General features: G+C 34.6%; 1 protein-coding gene across 12 annotated transcripts in view; it reads right to left on the reverse strand.

Annotated features, from left to right (window-relative positions):
- Window positions 1–14,220, reverse strand: part of LOC106182035 (ranBP-type and C3HC4-type zinc finger-containing protein 1) — a 25,528-nt gene continuing 11,308 nt past the window's right edge. For 4 of the 12 annotated variants that reach the window (XM_087010600.1, XM_087010602.1, XM_087010601.1 and 1 more), the window contains 12 exons: window positions 12,239–12,332; window positions 11,537–11,738; window positions 10,849–10,881; window positions 9,566–9,625; window positions 8,887–9,077; window positions 8,483–8,653; window positions 4,604–4,785; window positions 4,141–4,252; window positions 3,456–3,581; window positions 3,095–3,247; window positions 2,519–2,662; window positions 1–2,187 (listed from right to left, as the gene is read on the reverse strand). In XM_087010600.1, the coding sequence (XP_086866726.1) occupies window positions 2,107–2,187; window positions 2,519–2,662; window positions 3,095–3,247; window positions 3,456–3,581; window positions 4,141–4,252; window positions 4,604–4,785; window positions 8,483–8,653; window positions 8,887–9,077; window positions 9,566–9,625; window positions 10,849–10,881; window positions 11,537–11,738; window positions 12,239–12,332 (1,549 nt within the window). In that variant the 3' untranslated portion in view covers window positions 1–2,106. The other 8 variants (XM_087010594.1, XM_087010593.1, XM_087010591.1 and 5 more) reach the window with 8 other exon arrangements.

A 14,220-nucleotide genomic window follows, 5' to 3' on the forward strand; every position in this document is an offset into this window, starting at 1 on the left:
AACAGGACCATATCTTTTTTTAATAAACTAAAATTTATCCAAGTTCTTAAAATTAAATGTATTCTAATATCTTTTACTTTTTTGGAATCAAACCATTTTAAATATTATCATCGTACTATCCAACTTTAAGTTGGAACTAAATAATAATTGGTTTCATTATTACTACACAGTCATGTCCCCCTCCCTGTCACTGGATGATCAATGAAACCCTGTAGATTGTGTAGGAAAAGACTTCTGCAAGTTTAAAACAAAAGAGTTTTTACTTTCCAGATATTGCTGCAGTATATTTCAATACAGCAAAATACAATGAAGATGAAAAATAATAAAATATGAACTGCATTCTACATGTAGCTATGCAAGTTACACAGCACAGGCACTGATTTCAAGTAACTGCTCTTTATTTTGTAAGGATTATGAGCACCATAATGTTCTGGTTATCATCACAAATACAACTTAAAATGTTATATGCTCATAATGCTGGTATTTGGAATAGCTGGATGAATACATTCTGAATTTCAGCACATGCATTAAAAGTACTTGTGGTAAGATTGAAGACAGAAAAGGCACCTGAAACATTACAGGAGATACAAGTATAGCGACCTCCTATACCAAAAAATAAATAAATATATAAGTCTTCTAAATAAATCTTCTCAGAATGACAGCACTGGACAAGATGACAATGAACAATTACTACACCTGGCTGTTACAACTTGAGTCTGCTCATATCTTTATTTTATTATTTCTTTAGCGTTCACATTAAAATGTTACATTCACAAGGACTATTGTAAAAAAAACATATATTATTCCACTGAACAATTTCCACGCACAACTAAAATCTTCACATACTAATTTTCATATCTAAAACACTTTCTCTTAAATGACTAAAATCAAATTATCAAATGATAGTAGTGAATTTTAAGAGAAAAAAAACCCTTTGCTTTCAGTTTATCAACAGGGTAGTGAGATGCACAATTTACTGTATGTACAGAATTGGAAGCTAAATATAATTTTATACACAGCAAACCAGTTACTTATTTTACAAAACACCTGGTTTTCACAATGGAGTTTATATCCGTTTTACATATAGCAAAGCACAACATTACACTCATTTATTCACACACTATGTAATCCATAATAATACCTGAAAAGAATGAGGCAATAAATACTACATTTTGAATGCCTTGTTTCCTTTAAACATCAGTTCCAGTTATAATATTGATGTATTAGATAATGTTCAGTGTGTGTGTGTGTGTGTGAGAGAGAGAGAGAGAGAGAGAGAGAGAAGGGTTTTGAGTTATTTTTATTGAAATGAACTATTTTTCATTGTGTCATGATAACATTTTGTCTGAAAAAATTATAGGTCTATCAAAGTACTGAAATGAAATTCAAATGTAGGGATTGTATGATAGATATCAATGATACCGTCAGTTTTTGTACTCATATTTTGTGTAACCTTAAATTACAAATCTCATATCAAGTCTTAGCATTTAAAAGATAGGCCAATATAGAAAGGGGACCAAATTTAGTCCATTTACTTTTAAACTGAACTCAAGACATACCTTCAGAAAAATTATAAATAGATTTTTATAAATGACTTTTCAATGTGAGTGATGAAGTAACATTTTGAATTTCTACATTATGTTTTAACCAATTTTTCCAGTTTTATTCAATATTTCTTTTCTTTTACTTTTCTTACCCTTTTTGTTATTTATTCATTGCATTGTAAAGTCTACTGAACAAATTTGGACTTAAGCCTAGAGTTAAATTGTATTATAATTATCAATATTATTATTATACATGAAGAGTACTCACTACTGTACATGTAAGTTGCTGGATTTAAAATATTTTATTTTAATATCTGACATATTATTGTATCACAAACTGTGAATGAGGACACATAATAGCACCTGAAACAAGTATACTTGGCAACAGCAAACAACCTATCTATTGTCTAAAACAACATATTTATAAACAATTTAAATTTCTGACATAAAATAAGTTGTGATTAGTATTTCTGTTCACCAGACATCAATGGTTCAACCTGTATGTACTATCTGAAGGTAGCACTTCTGCCATATCACCAGTTTATGTGGAAGTTGCTGCCATCTAGTGACAGTTTTGACAGTTGTCATGACACCTCTGTGCATTCACACGACACATGCAACCTCCACTGATGTCACCTGGGCCCTGAAATAGTCATAATTTGGAAAATTTCTGAAAATTGCTGACATAATTTTTAATCATGCATACCTCCACTTACATATAGATATTTATCTTATCTCAAATAGTCTCTTCATCACTTAACTACATCTAAGATGACACAAATATATTCCTAAAAGGAAGAAATTCAAAGAAACAGAATAAATGATAGCTGAAAGCTTTACGATATTTAGAAATCTTGTGCCATTAATGCTATGTGCTTGGATGAAAATGAACTCTGCAAACATTTACTGTATTAATTCATAATTTAAGCTAAAATACTGAATGATAACAATAAATTAATAAAATAAAAACCTACTGCAGGTCCCCATCTGGGTCCTCTTGTGACCCAGCAAATTTCTGTTTTACAAAAACTGCATTTTATCCAATCACATCCATCCTTCTTCTGCACTATGACCCTACAATGTGGACATCGCATGGCATCTCCATCTCTGATCAGTTTCTAGAAAAGCAGAACAGACTAATACTACAGCAAATCCAAGAACAGTGCATATTTTGGTTGTTACAAACAAAAACACTTTATAAGATATGGTGTAACCGGACCCCCCCCCCCCCCCCCCCCCACCTTGTTAAAGTCTACCTATGATGATTCCTACTACAGGGTAGCAAGAAACAACATATTACAGAGGATAAGGATAAGGCAAACTACTGTAAGTGGAATTCTCATGTTCTATATTTTGTGAAATAGGAAAAACATGCATGTGGATGTAAGAAAAATTTACTTCATTAGGAAAGGAAATGGTCTGGCCTCAAGTGCTTCAGTTTTACGGTATATTCGGTATACGTTGAAATGTGAACGGCCCTTACTTTCAATTTGTATTAAAACAGGGCACCCCCACCCCCCTCCAACCAGCTGTTCCCTTGCCAGTGTTACCTCTAACATGTCATTGGTCTGCTTGGCAGCCTTGTCATTTCCTGCTCTGATCTGCAGGTCTTCCTGGTACTGCTTACAGTTGATGCCTTCATGGATTGCCTTACATGTCAGGCAGTTCTTCTTGCCACAAACTGGACAGTCAAAGAAATTTACCTAGTTTGTTAGAGAAGAGAAAACAATTAAGAGTGAACTGAATCACAAAACCTGAAAACTGAAAACATGACTGTGTATTTGCATGATGAAACAACATATGACTTAGTCTAGTAGCAATTTATTTCAAATACAACAATAACACTGTAAAAGTTAGTGGTCAAAATCTGAACAACAGAATAAATTAATAAATTGGATGTGTCCAACCAACCTCATCCTCATATATACACCAGCCCCTGCAGTCTGCTGTCTTACAGTGGTAACTATTGGCAGCCTGGGACTCAGCCTGGGACAGACTCAGCTGCAGGTATTTCTGGAAGACCTCATTGGAAACAAGCTGAAAAACAAACATGCATCAAGCCAATATGGTTCATCTCAGCCAGAAGTGGATGTGTAATGTTGGGGATGACATGGAATAATTGACAGAAATATAACTGAATCAGAATCAATAATAACAAGACACAGCAATATTGTGGGGGTTATTTTTGGTAACATTAATCCATGGCATTTATCTGCTAAAAATGGCCAATAAACATTACTTGTCCGCAGATAAGTTCAACAAGAAATGGTTTTATGTAGCGGTGCTTGAGTAAAAAAATTTGTTTAAAAATATTAACTTTATCCCTTTAAAGGGCAATTATGAGTGTCAAATATTTCACTAAAGTGATGGTTGGAAGAACAAACTGTAAGCGAAACTAGAAAAATCTGGTGATTCCATTATTTTTCATGGCAAAGCTCCATGTATACTCCCTTTAAATGATGTAAAATAACATATATTTATATATATATATATATGCCACTAGGAAGGAATGTCATTTACACTGATTTTGTCTTGCTCAATTTTCATTACCCACTACAAAAGATTTATTTAAGACATGGATAAAAATTCTACTTACTGCCTTTATTTCCATATCTTGCAGAAAGGAAGGACATGTGTAGTTGTCATCCTGATATGGGCACTTCACAGCAGCCTCCTCACTGTAAGTAACTGCAGCCTGCAAACAGCTCCTAGAAATACAAACCAGATACATCTTAATCTACTCCACCATTTCTTTCATAAACTTTAGATAGAATTCAATAGAGTGCAATTCAATACTCTAATCCAGTACCATTTCCATTTCTAACTACTACATCTATACTACAGGCTACATCTACTCTTAGACTTACACAAAAATAGATATATATATAGCACTGGCCACTTTTGGACAGAGACTGCAACCTCCCAACAAAATAAATTTTAATTTGTTAAAACAAATAAAGAAGATAAAAAAGAAAAGAAAAGTCACCATCAGAATTCCTGAAGTTTCTTTAAATAAAAAGTTTTAAATAAAATTTTAAAAAAGAGCACATCATTCTTACTTGCAGAACATATGCAGACAGTCCCTGAGTACCACCCCATCACCAGGTGCTATGTCATCAAAACAGATAGGACAGGTGAAGTCCTCTGTGTTCACCACCAGAGACTGGTCTGCTGCATGTAACAACTGCTGGTAGTTCTCTAATCTTTGCTGCCCTTCTTGACGCCGTCTTCTTTCTTGATACTGAGCAAAATAATTTGAACAAATATTAGCAATTTAAGTAAGCATCAGATCTTCAAAAAACTGGGATGAACTGCTACTCTAAGATTGAAACTCTCAAATCCCAGGGAGGCGAGATTGTACACAGCGTGTTTTGACCAGTTGTATACTTGTTATATGTATGTACATATTTGTAAAGTCTAACGAACATATTCATATGGAGTTTAGACTTAAAATAAATATATTATTATTATTAAATATTTGCTTCCATTAAACTACATGTACCCTTCCTTCATGTACTATTCTATCAGTATTGGAATCAATAAAAATATAGGTTATTTTCCTTGAACATGTATCTATTTTTAATAAAAATGTGATGCACACAATGTTTTGGGCTTTAGTTTCCAAGTTATTTTCAACTATCTTATGTATACAAACAAAAGTCACATACAGGGGCATGCACATCACTTTACAGTCAGTCTGGAGTTATGTGCTATATTTCTTCATATTTCAACACAATTTCAACCATGTGTAATAATTTATGTACTAGAAAACATATCAAGCAATATTTGCTTATTTTCTGTGATTACTATTAAATAGGTATGAACTGAATGATGTAACACTTGATTTTTACTGCAGACAAATTTATTTCCAAAGGGGTTTAAAAATGCATCTGAAGTCAATTTTTCTGTCACTTAAGCTAACCAAATGCCACTATATAGTTTCAAATAGTATAACTTGGAGAAACACCAAAAGACAGTTTCATTTTACCTGAAAAAATATTTGAACAGATTTTTCTGCTTACAAAAGTTCTATGCTGTGTGTAAATGGGTAAGATAAGTAGGTCAAATTATTTACGATGAAAATGTGAAGAGAAGGTCTATTTGAAGCCATTTTATGGCTGATCCAGTGATTAATTCAGTTAATCCCTTGGTAATTGTATTTGAATGGTATGTGCTACTGGGAATCCACGCCCCATCCATGCTCAGTTCAAATGTAAGAAATGGTACCAAGTTTCTTGATACCCCTCTTACAGTTAGATCTTATTGATACATTGATAAAAGTTTGCAGCAGCAAAATTGCATTTTATGATTTCTAGAAGTAAACTGTACATTGAATACTGGGAATCTGTGCTTGTACACCTTTCGTGATCTTATATGCAAATGTGGGTGGTAGAATGTTTATTGAAAGCTGCAACAAAATTACATAATTTTAAGCACACTTCAAACCCAAAGGGCATAAAATGTAATGAAGCAGCAGAATAATATCAATGTTTTCATGTCAGTGTACATGGAGCACTGAAATATTTCTCAAAACCACTAAATTAATACTGCAAACAAATTGCACAACTGTTAATCTTGAAGAAACTCAGATTTATATGTTAACTATAGACATTATACATGCAGTGCACATCTGGCTACATGCATCATAAATTTCCCATGTGAAAGACATGTCTTTTTTCAAATTAACATGAAAGAGAATGTAACACTGGCTTGGCACCTGTAACTTCTAAATTGGCTATCAGTCATTTACATGCAGATGAATAACTTTCATAGGAAGCTTTTTAATTATACCAAATGGACCACATATTTGAAAATGAACACCTTGTCAATTTTGGTCTGCTACAGGTATGAAAAGTGAAAAAGTATTTTATAACCAAATTGCGTTTTTTTTTAAACCTGCAATTTTTCAAGAGGTTCAAAGCAGAATATATATTATGTGCATCTTCATCTTCTCTTAAACTTATTAATATACATAAAGCTACACCACATGCACAAAAACACTCTGGCTCATTTATAAAATGAAAAGAGCATCTTGGTGTATAGGATTATTTGTCCAATTAAAAAAAATATTTTCTTCTTATTAAACAGTTTCATTAGCTATATGTTTGAAATGACCAATAAAGTTTCTTTTGTCGATAGTTTTAGAAAATTCACTAATATTTGGAGTGGGCATTTAAGGAAGGTGACAAGAAAGGCAAAACAAAACAACAAGAATGTTACACTCAACCAGACTGAGTTACCCCACCTCTATCTTCCACTCCTTTGGGGGGGGGGGGGGACTGACTAGATACCACACTTAACGGGTGACAGGGTATAATACCTATCACAGCCCTCATTTTCCTGATAAAGTCTGACTGTCAACAGGCAAAATATTGGCTTGTAAACATCAATGAATTTTACATAGCTATTGACATAAGAAACTCTACTGATTATTTTGTTCTTATCCTAATCCTTGTTTCAAATTTTCTTAAATGAGTATATAATGTAGCAAAAAGCCAGCATTTAGACTTCTGTTACTACTGTCCACCCTGTATGGTGCTCATACAATTATGCAGAAGAGGGAATTGCATAATTTCATGTTAGGTACACTGCACGTGGTTAAACAATCAACCACAACTGATGGCACAATATACTGACAAAGCAAATGCTCAAGTTACAAGCCAACATTGACTGAAATTCATATTTGAAATTTTTCTAAAGAAGCATCTAACATATTTTAATTCAGCAATATCTCATCAGGTGCCTCATGCTTGAGGACTTCCAAGTTCTTGTATTACTGTGATTAAAGTACAGTGTAGGTGGCTAAATGTGACTAGATGTGCAAAATATTATATTGTGAATTGGATTCACACACAAGTTAAAGCAGTTCCTCACTCCAGATATAGTGCTGCAGCATTCTGGACAGAATGGCATAGATACATTTATTTCTTCGATATCAATTTGCTGCAATTTACCTTCGGAATGTCAAAACTCAAAAGTATCAAGTTAAAACTAAATAAAAATTATGACAAAACAATATATTTTTTTGGCTTAATGCATCAAGCCTGATCTTTCAGTTCTGGAGCAATTTAATCTACAACATCTTCATCAGGTGTGGGCTGGACAGCCTGGGTGGTCCGGGCAGTTTGGTTCTGACTCTCCTGGAGTAGCATTTCCAGCTGACCCGCGGGCACGGCAAAAAGTTCCACTGGGTCCTCATCCTCATATGGTCTCCTCATTTGTCTATCAGCCTGAAAAACATGACAAATGAGGAGTGAGAGAGAAAGAGGACCAAGTGGAACAAAGATGTGCCAAACATGCCAGAACCAAATGATTTGTAGAAATACTCTATACGAACAACACACATATCACAAGAACATGGATATGCCAAGCTTAGGCTTAAATTAGAAACTCAATTTTGTAAACAATCTTATTGTGTAAAGAATAGGAAACAGAACTGAAATGGAAACCTAACTATTAGTAAATAACTTAAATGGGAAACACACTTGAGCACAAATGCAAAACACAATGAAACAATATGCAAAGCAACATTCTGTTACTCACGCTATAATGGGAATTATGCACTAAACAGGAAATGAGGTAAAAAATGACAGATCTGTATGCATTTTGAGAACTACTGGCAATTAATTAATTGGTGCACTTTCAGGTTTTAACTGGTGGTTGAGGGATGCACACTGGAGTGCCCCATCCCAGGCATCCTTGTTGTCTATCAGCTAGTTCTCTCTCTCTCTCTCTACAAGAATGCACACATGTGCACACACACACACACACACACACGCACACATACACACACACACATATACACACACACATACACATACACATACACACACTCAAATACACACATACACAAACTGCAAGCATGCACACAGACACACAATCAAATATACACTTGCACAAAGACCCATCCACTCATCTATCATTCCAGGTTTCCCTACCTCCAAAGCTTGCCTATCAAGTTCTTGTTGTTGAGCCATCATCTGCAGCTCCTCATCTGTTGGTACATAGTTGTCTGGTTCCCTGTAGTCAGCAGGTCGGTCAGCGGCACACATGGCACAGCCAGGCCGCAGTGGTAAGTTGACATAGGTGCACTGTGGACAGGACCAACCCTACACAGTGCATAAAAAGTTTTATTTAACATAAATAAAGTTTCATCTCATTATTATCATACTGAAAAATCTACATGAAAGGTAATTATGGTAATTGTACCACAAGTACTTTTAATTCATTTCTACTTCAGACAGTGCTCCCATACTGTTCTTAAATAGCAATATAACAGTATCTTCATGTTACACTTAGTTATATTCTACTTTGTAACTTTAATAAGTATAGGACTTCAAACCTCCGCGGTATCCACTGGTTGTTGTTGTTGCTGTGGCAACTGTTGCTGTCTCTGTTGTTGCTGTGGCAACTGTTGCTGTCTCTGTTGTTGCTGTGGCAACTGTTGCAGTCTCTGTTGCTGTTGTTGCTGTGGTGGTCTCAAAGTTTCTTCTGAACCTGAAGGTCTCCTTGGTTCAGGAACATTTTGATGACCTGAGACAAAGATGAATCATGTCATAACTAGCAAGTATTATTTAATAATGATAACAATAACCAAATCCTAAGTTAGACCTATTTATGAATTAAAAATAATTTAACAATAACATCTCCAAGAAAAAAAATATATACCCAAACCGTTTACAAAACTTACAAGATCTTTTTGAAACTAAATTATGCAATTTCCAAGGCATATAGATCTCCAGAATTGGGGTTCCCTTCCCCTGTTATGAATACAACAGTTGTGAATTTATATAACAACAATATAACAATAATTCTTTACTGAGCACTAAAATGTGTACAGGTTTAATTTTCCTGGCTCTCTACTCTACCATTAGTTTTGTAACATAAATGTACATACAAATTACATATGGCATGATGACTGGCAAAGGATAAAATTACTAGTTATAACTTAGTTATTCAAATGCAGATGTTATTTGAGTTGTATCATAAACCTAGCTGGTCCAGACACTTTGGTAGTGTACCTGGAGCAGCAGCTCTCTGCTGTGAGGCAGGATGTGGTGGTGTTGTTGGTGCAGCAACTGCTGAAAATATACATGAAGGTGCACTGTAGAAGATATATCTATTTTATTACACATTTTTCATGGTTCTCTACTCAACGATTTATATTTCTAATTACTACATACTCATACAAATATCTTTTTTAATGTTGATGCAATCATAGGAAAGCAGCTATATGTAAATATGGTTAAACGCACCTTCAGCAAAACAAGCTACTTTCTAGTACAATTTGAACAAATCATCAATTGTATCAAATTTATCAATTAAAGAGCAACAATTGGTTCTGATTTTAACAAGCATTTTAGCCTACTGCAGGTGGATTTGAAATGTAAATCTTCAGAGGAGTTAATCTCAGCAACATTAACATTATCAATTAATTAATTAACAATATCCCTTCTACTCTTCTGAAAGCAAATAATGTATCATCACATTATCAAACATTTAATCATTACTGCTGTCTCAAAAATTTATCACAAAGAAATGAGCCATCATCAAACATCAAGCAGGTATTAGATATGAAAACTGTGAGTAAAACGATACCCTTTTCATCAATAAAAATCCTGATAAGTTTACCCCCCACCCCCAAAAAAGCATCCTTACTGGGGAATGTGCATTTTAAGGATTCTTTGATGAATTGTTAAATGATGCACATTTGGCTTCCAATTTTGTAAATAAATCTGTAGGTTATCATACTTTGAGACAGGATATAGGCAAAGCAACAGATTAAATTATATTCAGGGATTAAAGATTTTATAAATTTGATAATATATGTAAACACAATTTTGTAATCTAAGACTTTTTTATTTCCCTTGATTTGCTCTTGTATCAAAAGCCATAAGACATGGAGTGCAGCAGACTTAATCTTGAGTGTTCTTGAACCTCATGTCCAAATTTAATTACTGATAACGCCTGTAGCTGCCACAAGATAAAGAAAGCAACAAGGAAGAAAAAAGCTCCATGCTAAAGCTATTCTGGGATAAAAATGAACACCAAAACAGTTGATTTCAGTTATTTTTACATTATAGTAAGGGGCAGATGGAGGCCGTCTTCTGGGAATTCCAGAAGAGGTTAAGAATTTCTCAAGTTTACATTGATGGGCATCTAATTTTTTCTGTTGGAAGATGGTCAAAAATGGAGGATGGATCAACAAAGAAAAATTGGAAGACTGTCAGAAAAGATCTCTGGATCTGCCCCTAATAATGGATTTGAAAATAATTCTCCTCCCTATTACAGAATGATGACCTACCAGGCTCATCACACACGTCTACTGGTATAAGGTCTACAATCATGAAACAAAACATGGTCAGTACCAACAAAACATACCAATTTACAGTAAAGACAAAATACAGTTTTCAAGACAAAATAAATAAAACTTCTGTGCCATACCTACAAATACTGTGTTATACAGACCTGATTTCAGAAAAGCTGCCTTTAATATAGATGTACTTTAAGCCTCGGACTGTAGCTGAAACACACTACTCCCACTGGCTCTAGCAACAACTCAGTGAGCATTTCTATGCCCATGGTACTGACTGCACCAGTCTAAACCTGGGCTGTTTCTTACCTATATATGCCACTCAAATGATGGATATAAAGCACATTTTCAATTTGGTAAATGTAGGAACACTTATTCTTATATAAATGGAAATACAAGGCTCATAGGTGTGTGATTTGGAAGTTTGAACAAACCACCCTTTTTGTCAAGAAAAGATCCCCTCTGGGAAAAATCTGATCTAGGTACAGGAAGATTTCATGCCAAGATACTGATAAGCAGAATAAACAAATCTTTCTTCTGGCTGCCGCATGTCTAACAGCAAGTCTCACCTGCCTGTCCCATGTTATGTTCTCTCTCATACACCTGTCTTCCCGGCAGACCTACCTGCCTGTCCCATGTTATGTTCTCTCTCATACACCTGTCTTCCTGGCAGACCTACCTGCCTGTCCCATGTTATGTTCTCTCTCATACACCTGTCTTCCCGGCAGACCTACAGACTTGGCAGACATCAGGTATAGGTACACTGGAGAGCCATCATGGATCAGCTGCTTGAATTTATTCAGGTGGTCATCATCTTTGGCACGGCTCTTGCCAATTATCCATCTCTGCACTTCTGGGGGGAACTGGTGTTCCAGGAACATCTGTAAGAATTGGTTCCAAATTGACTTTTTCATAAGTAACCATTTATCTCTTTAATATCACACTGTCTTCTGTTTTGTCATTCATGATCAATCTCTAAAATGTGTTCAAATCAATGCTCGCTCATGGAACAACATTTATGTTTTTTTTTTTTTTGTTATTAAACATGTTGTAAGTAATCTTCAGTTATTTTATTAAAGTAGTATAGTAACCTGTCCTTCAATATTACAAGGAATTCTATGAACTGTAATTTTTTCAAAAGGATTCCCATTCTAAAACCATAAAATAATCCTTAAATAATCTTAGTAAGACAAATATTGCATTAGCCATTACTGACAATGCTCATCCAATTTTCCAATTTTAAGCAGTTTTCTCAAAAGGCATTCAGTAAAAGCGCTCCCTAGCAACCAATGAGACCATGTATGAGATAAAATAGTTCAGTAGTTAACACAACCCACAACAAGTTTCCAAAGTCTCCAGTCCCCATGTTTCTCCTACTTACATGCCGTTTTAAATCTCTGATGGTCATTGACAGCCTGACCTTCAGCATGATGGAGGTACCTGAATTACTCTTGTCTTCCACATACACCTTCAGGCTGCAACAATTACAATTTGATTAATAGAACATTTTGATGTAATATTTTAAAATAAAACTTTTATCATAAAACTTGCAATCAACTACTAGCAATTACTAACAATGTCAAAAGCTTAATAAAAAATAAAGGTCTAATCATAAAAAGTTTCAATGTTAAATATGCAATGTTATTATCTGTGTCATAACAAAAAAGGTACACTTGAAAACATAAATATATCCAAAGAAACAAGTCCAAGCAATACTACTTATACCAAACTCCCTGTTACACAGCAGATTTTGGTGAAATGCTACACGATATTATCTGGCTAAAGAAAATGAATCATTTTCTGACATTTTTCACCAAATCATTCATTGGTTGGATTCAAAACATTCCAGTTTTTCCTAAAATTATACAGCCATCTGGTTACAAAAAAATGTTTTATCTCAGAGTAAGCCAGGCAACAGTTAACAAGGCAGCAAATCTGTCAAATGAACAGACAACAAGAAGGAGGTTTGCCAATTTGAACTGTGGATTCTTAGAATCGTTCTTGTAAGTTACAAAATAATTAAAAATACACATTTCCATTTGTAGTGGCAGTGCACAAAATATGTATGTTTTGTCAATTTTGATACAATATTACACAATGCTTAACAGCATAATCATCAAAAATATACAATAATATACCACTGATATTCATAAAATGTAATCAGTGAGTCTTCAGATGCATGAAAGTTAAAAGCCACACCTTGAAAATGCCCATACTCAAAAATTAACATTTCACAAAAAACTGTATAACTTCAAGAAAAAGAGTTCAATCAGACTGGTTTTTGAGCTCAAGCTGTATTTTTGTCATATGCATCTTTTCTGTGAGTTTGAGAATCAGGGGCCCATTTCACGAAGCAGTCGTTAGATAGAACAACTAACTACTGAACTATCTCCCTAACGAGAAAACTTAAGGGGTGTTTCACAAAGCAGTCGTTAACTCATCGCTAAGTTCAGTTGTGAAGTTCGGTCGTTAGTTCTCTCGTTACTCACCGTAGTCTCGAAACAGTCTGCCAGCAGTGGAACACTTGCGTAAAAACGTCACGAAAGCACAAACTCTCCAATTTTTGGAGGCTGGAAATGCATAAGAACGTCTGCTTTGAGGTCGTCGTAAAGGATCTCCACCACCTTTTTGCCGCTCTTTTTGTCACAGCTATGCGCAACCTCTTGTAAATTGCATAATTGTGTGTATATTCTAATAGATTCTGCCTATCATGAAAATGTAGTCTACGTTGCCGTCTGGCGGTACAGATAGCAAGAATGGTAACTGCCATATTGGATACAAAGACAAACGACAGACAATGGTAACTAAGCAACCTTTCTATTTCATTACTTACGCATGCATATGATGAAACTCTGACCAGTTGTTAAATATCCAAGGTAACAACGACACAATAACGAGCGAGAGAGCTAGCGATAGCTTCGTGAAACGGCACTCATTACTAGCGAGAGGCTAACTACCGATGGCTAACTAACTACTGCTTCTTGAAATGGGCCCCAGAAGTGACAGGACTTTTTCCTAAATGGTCACTATGGTGGAAGTGCCCAAAATAGGGTTTTCTTCAATTTTGATACAATATTAAATTTTATTTAAGCTTAACAGCATAATCATCACCAACTTTTAAATTTTCAATGCAGGTAACATAGTTATTTAAAAACTATGACTAACAAAGGTCTTAAGGCCCTTGGAACTTCAAAGTCACACCTTGAAAACCTAAATATGTAAACAGGACATAATTGTAATGAAATGAGTTTAATTCTATTTTCAACACTTTATTACATAACACACAATAACCAATGTTATATCTTTTTTATGTGATCAACTAACAAAATAGTTGAGATGGAAAAATATCTATGGAACAATTTG

This window comes from Lingula anatina, chromosome 4 (assembly GCF_051362555.1).
Source record: "Lingula anatina isolate TDL-2025a chromosome 4, LinAna3.0, whole genome shotgun sequence".
NCBI classification, from domain to species: Eukaryota; Metazoa; Brachiopoda; class Lingulata; order Lingulida; family Lingulidae; genus Lingula; species Lingula anatina.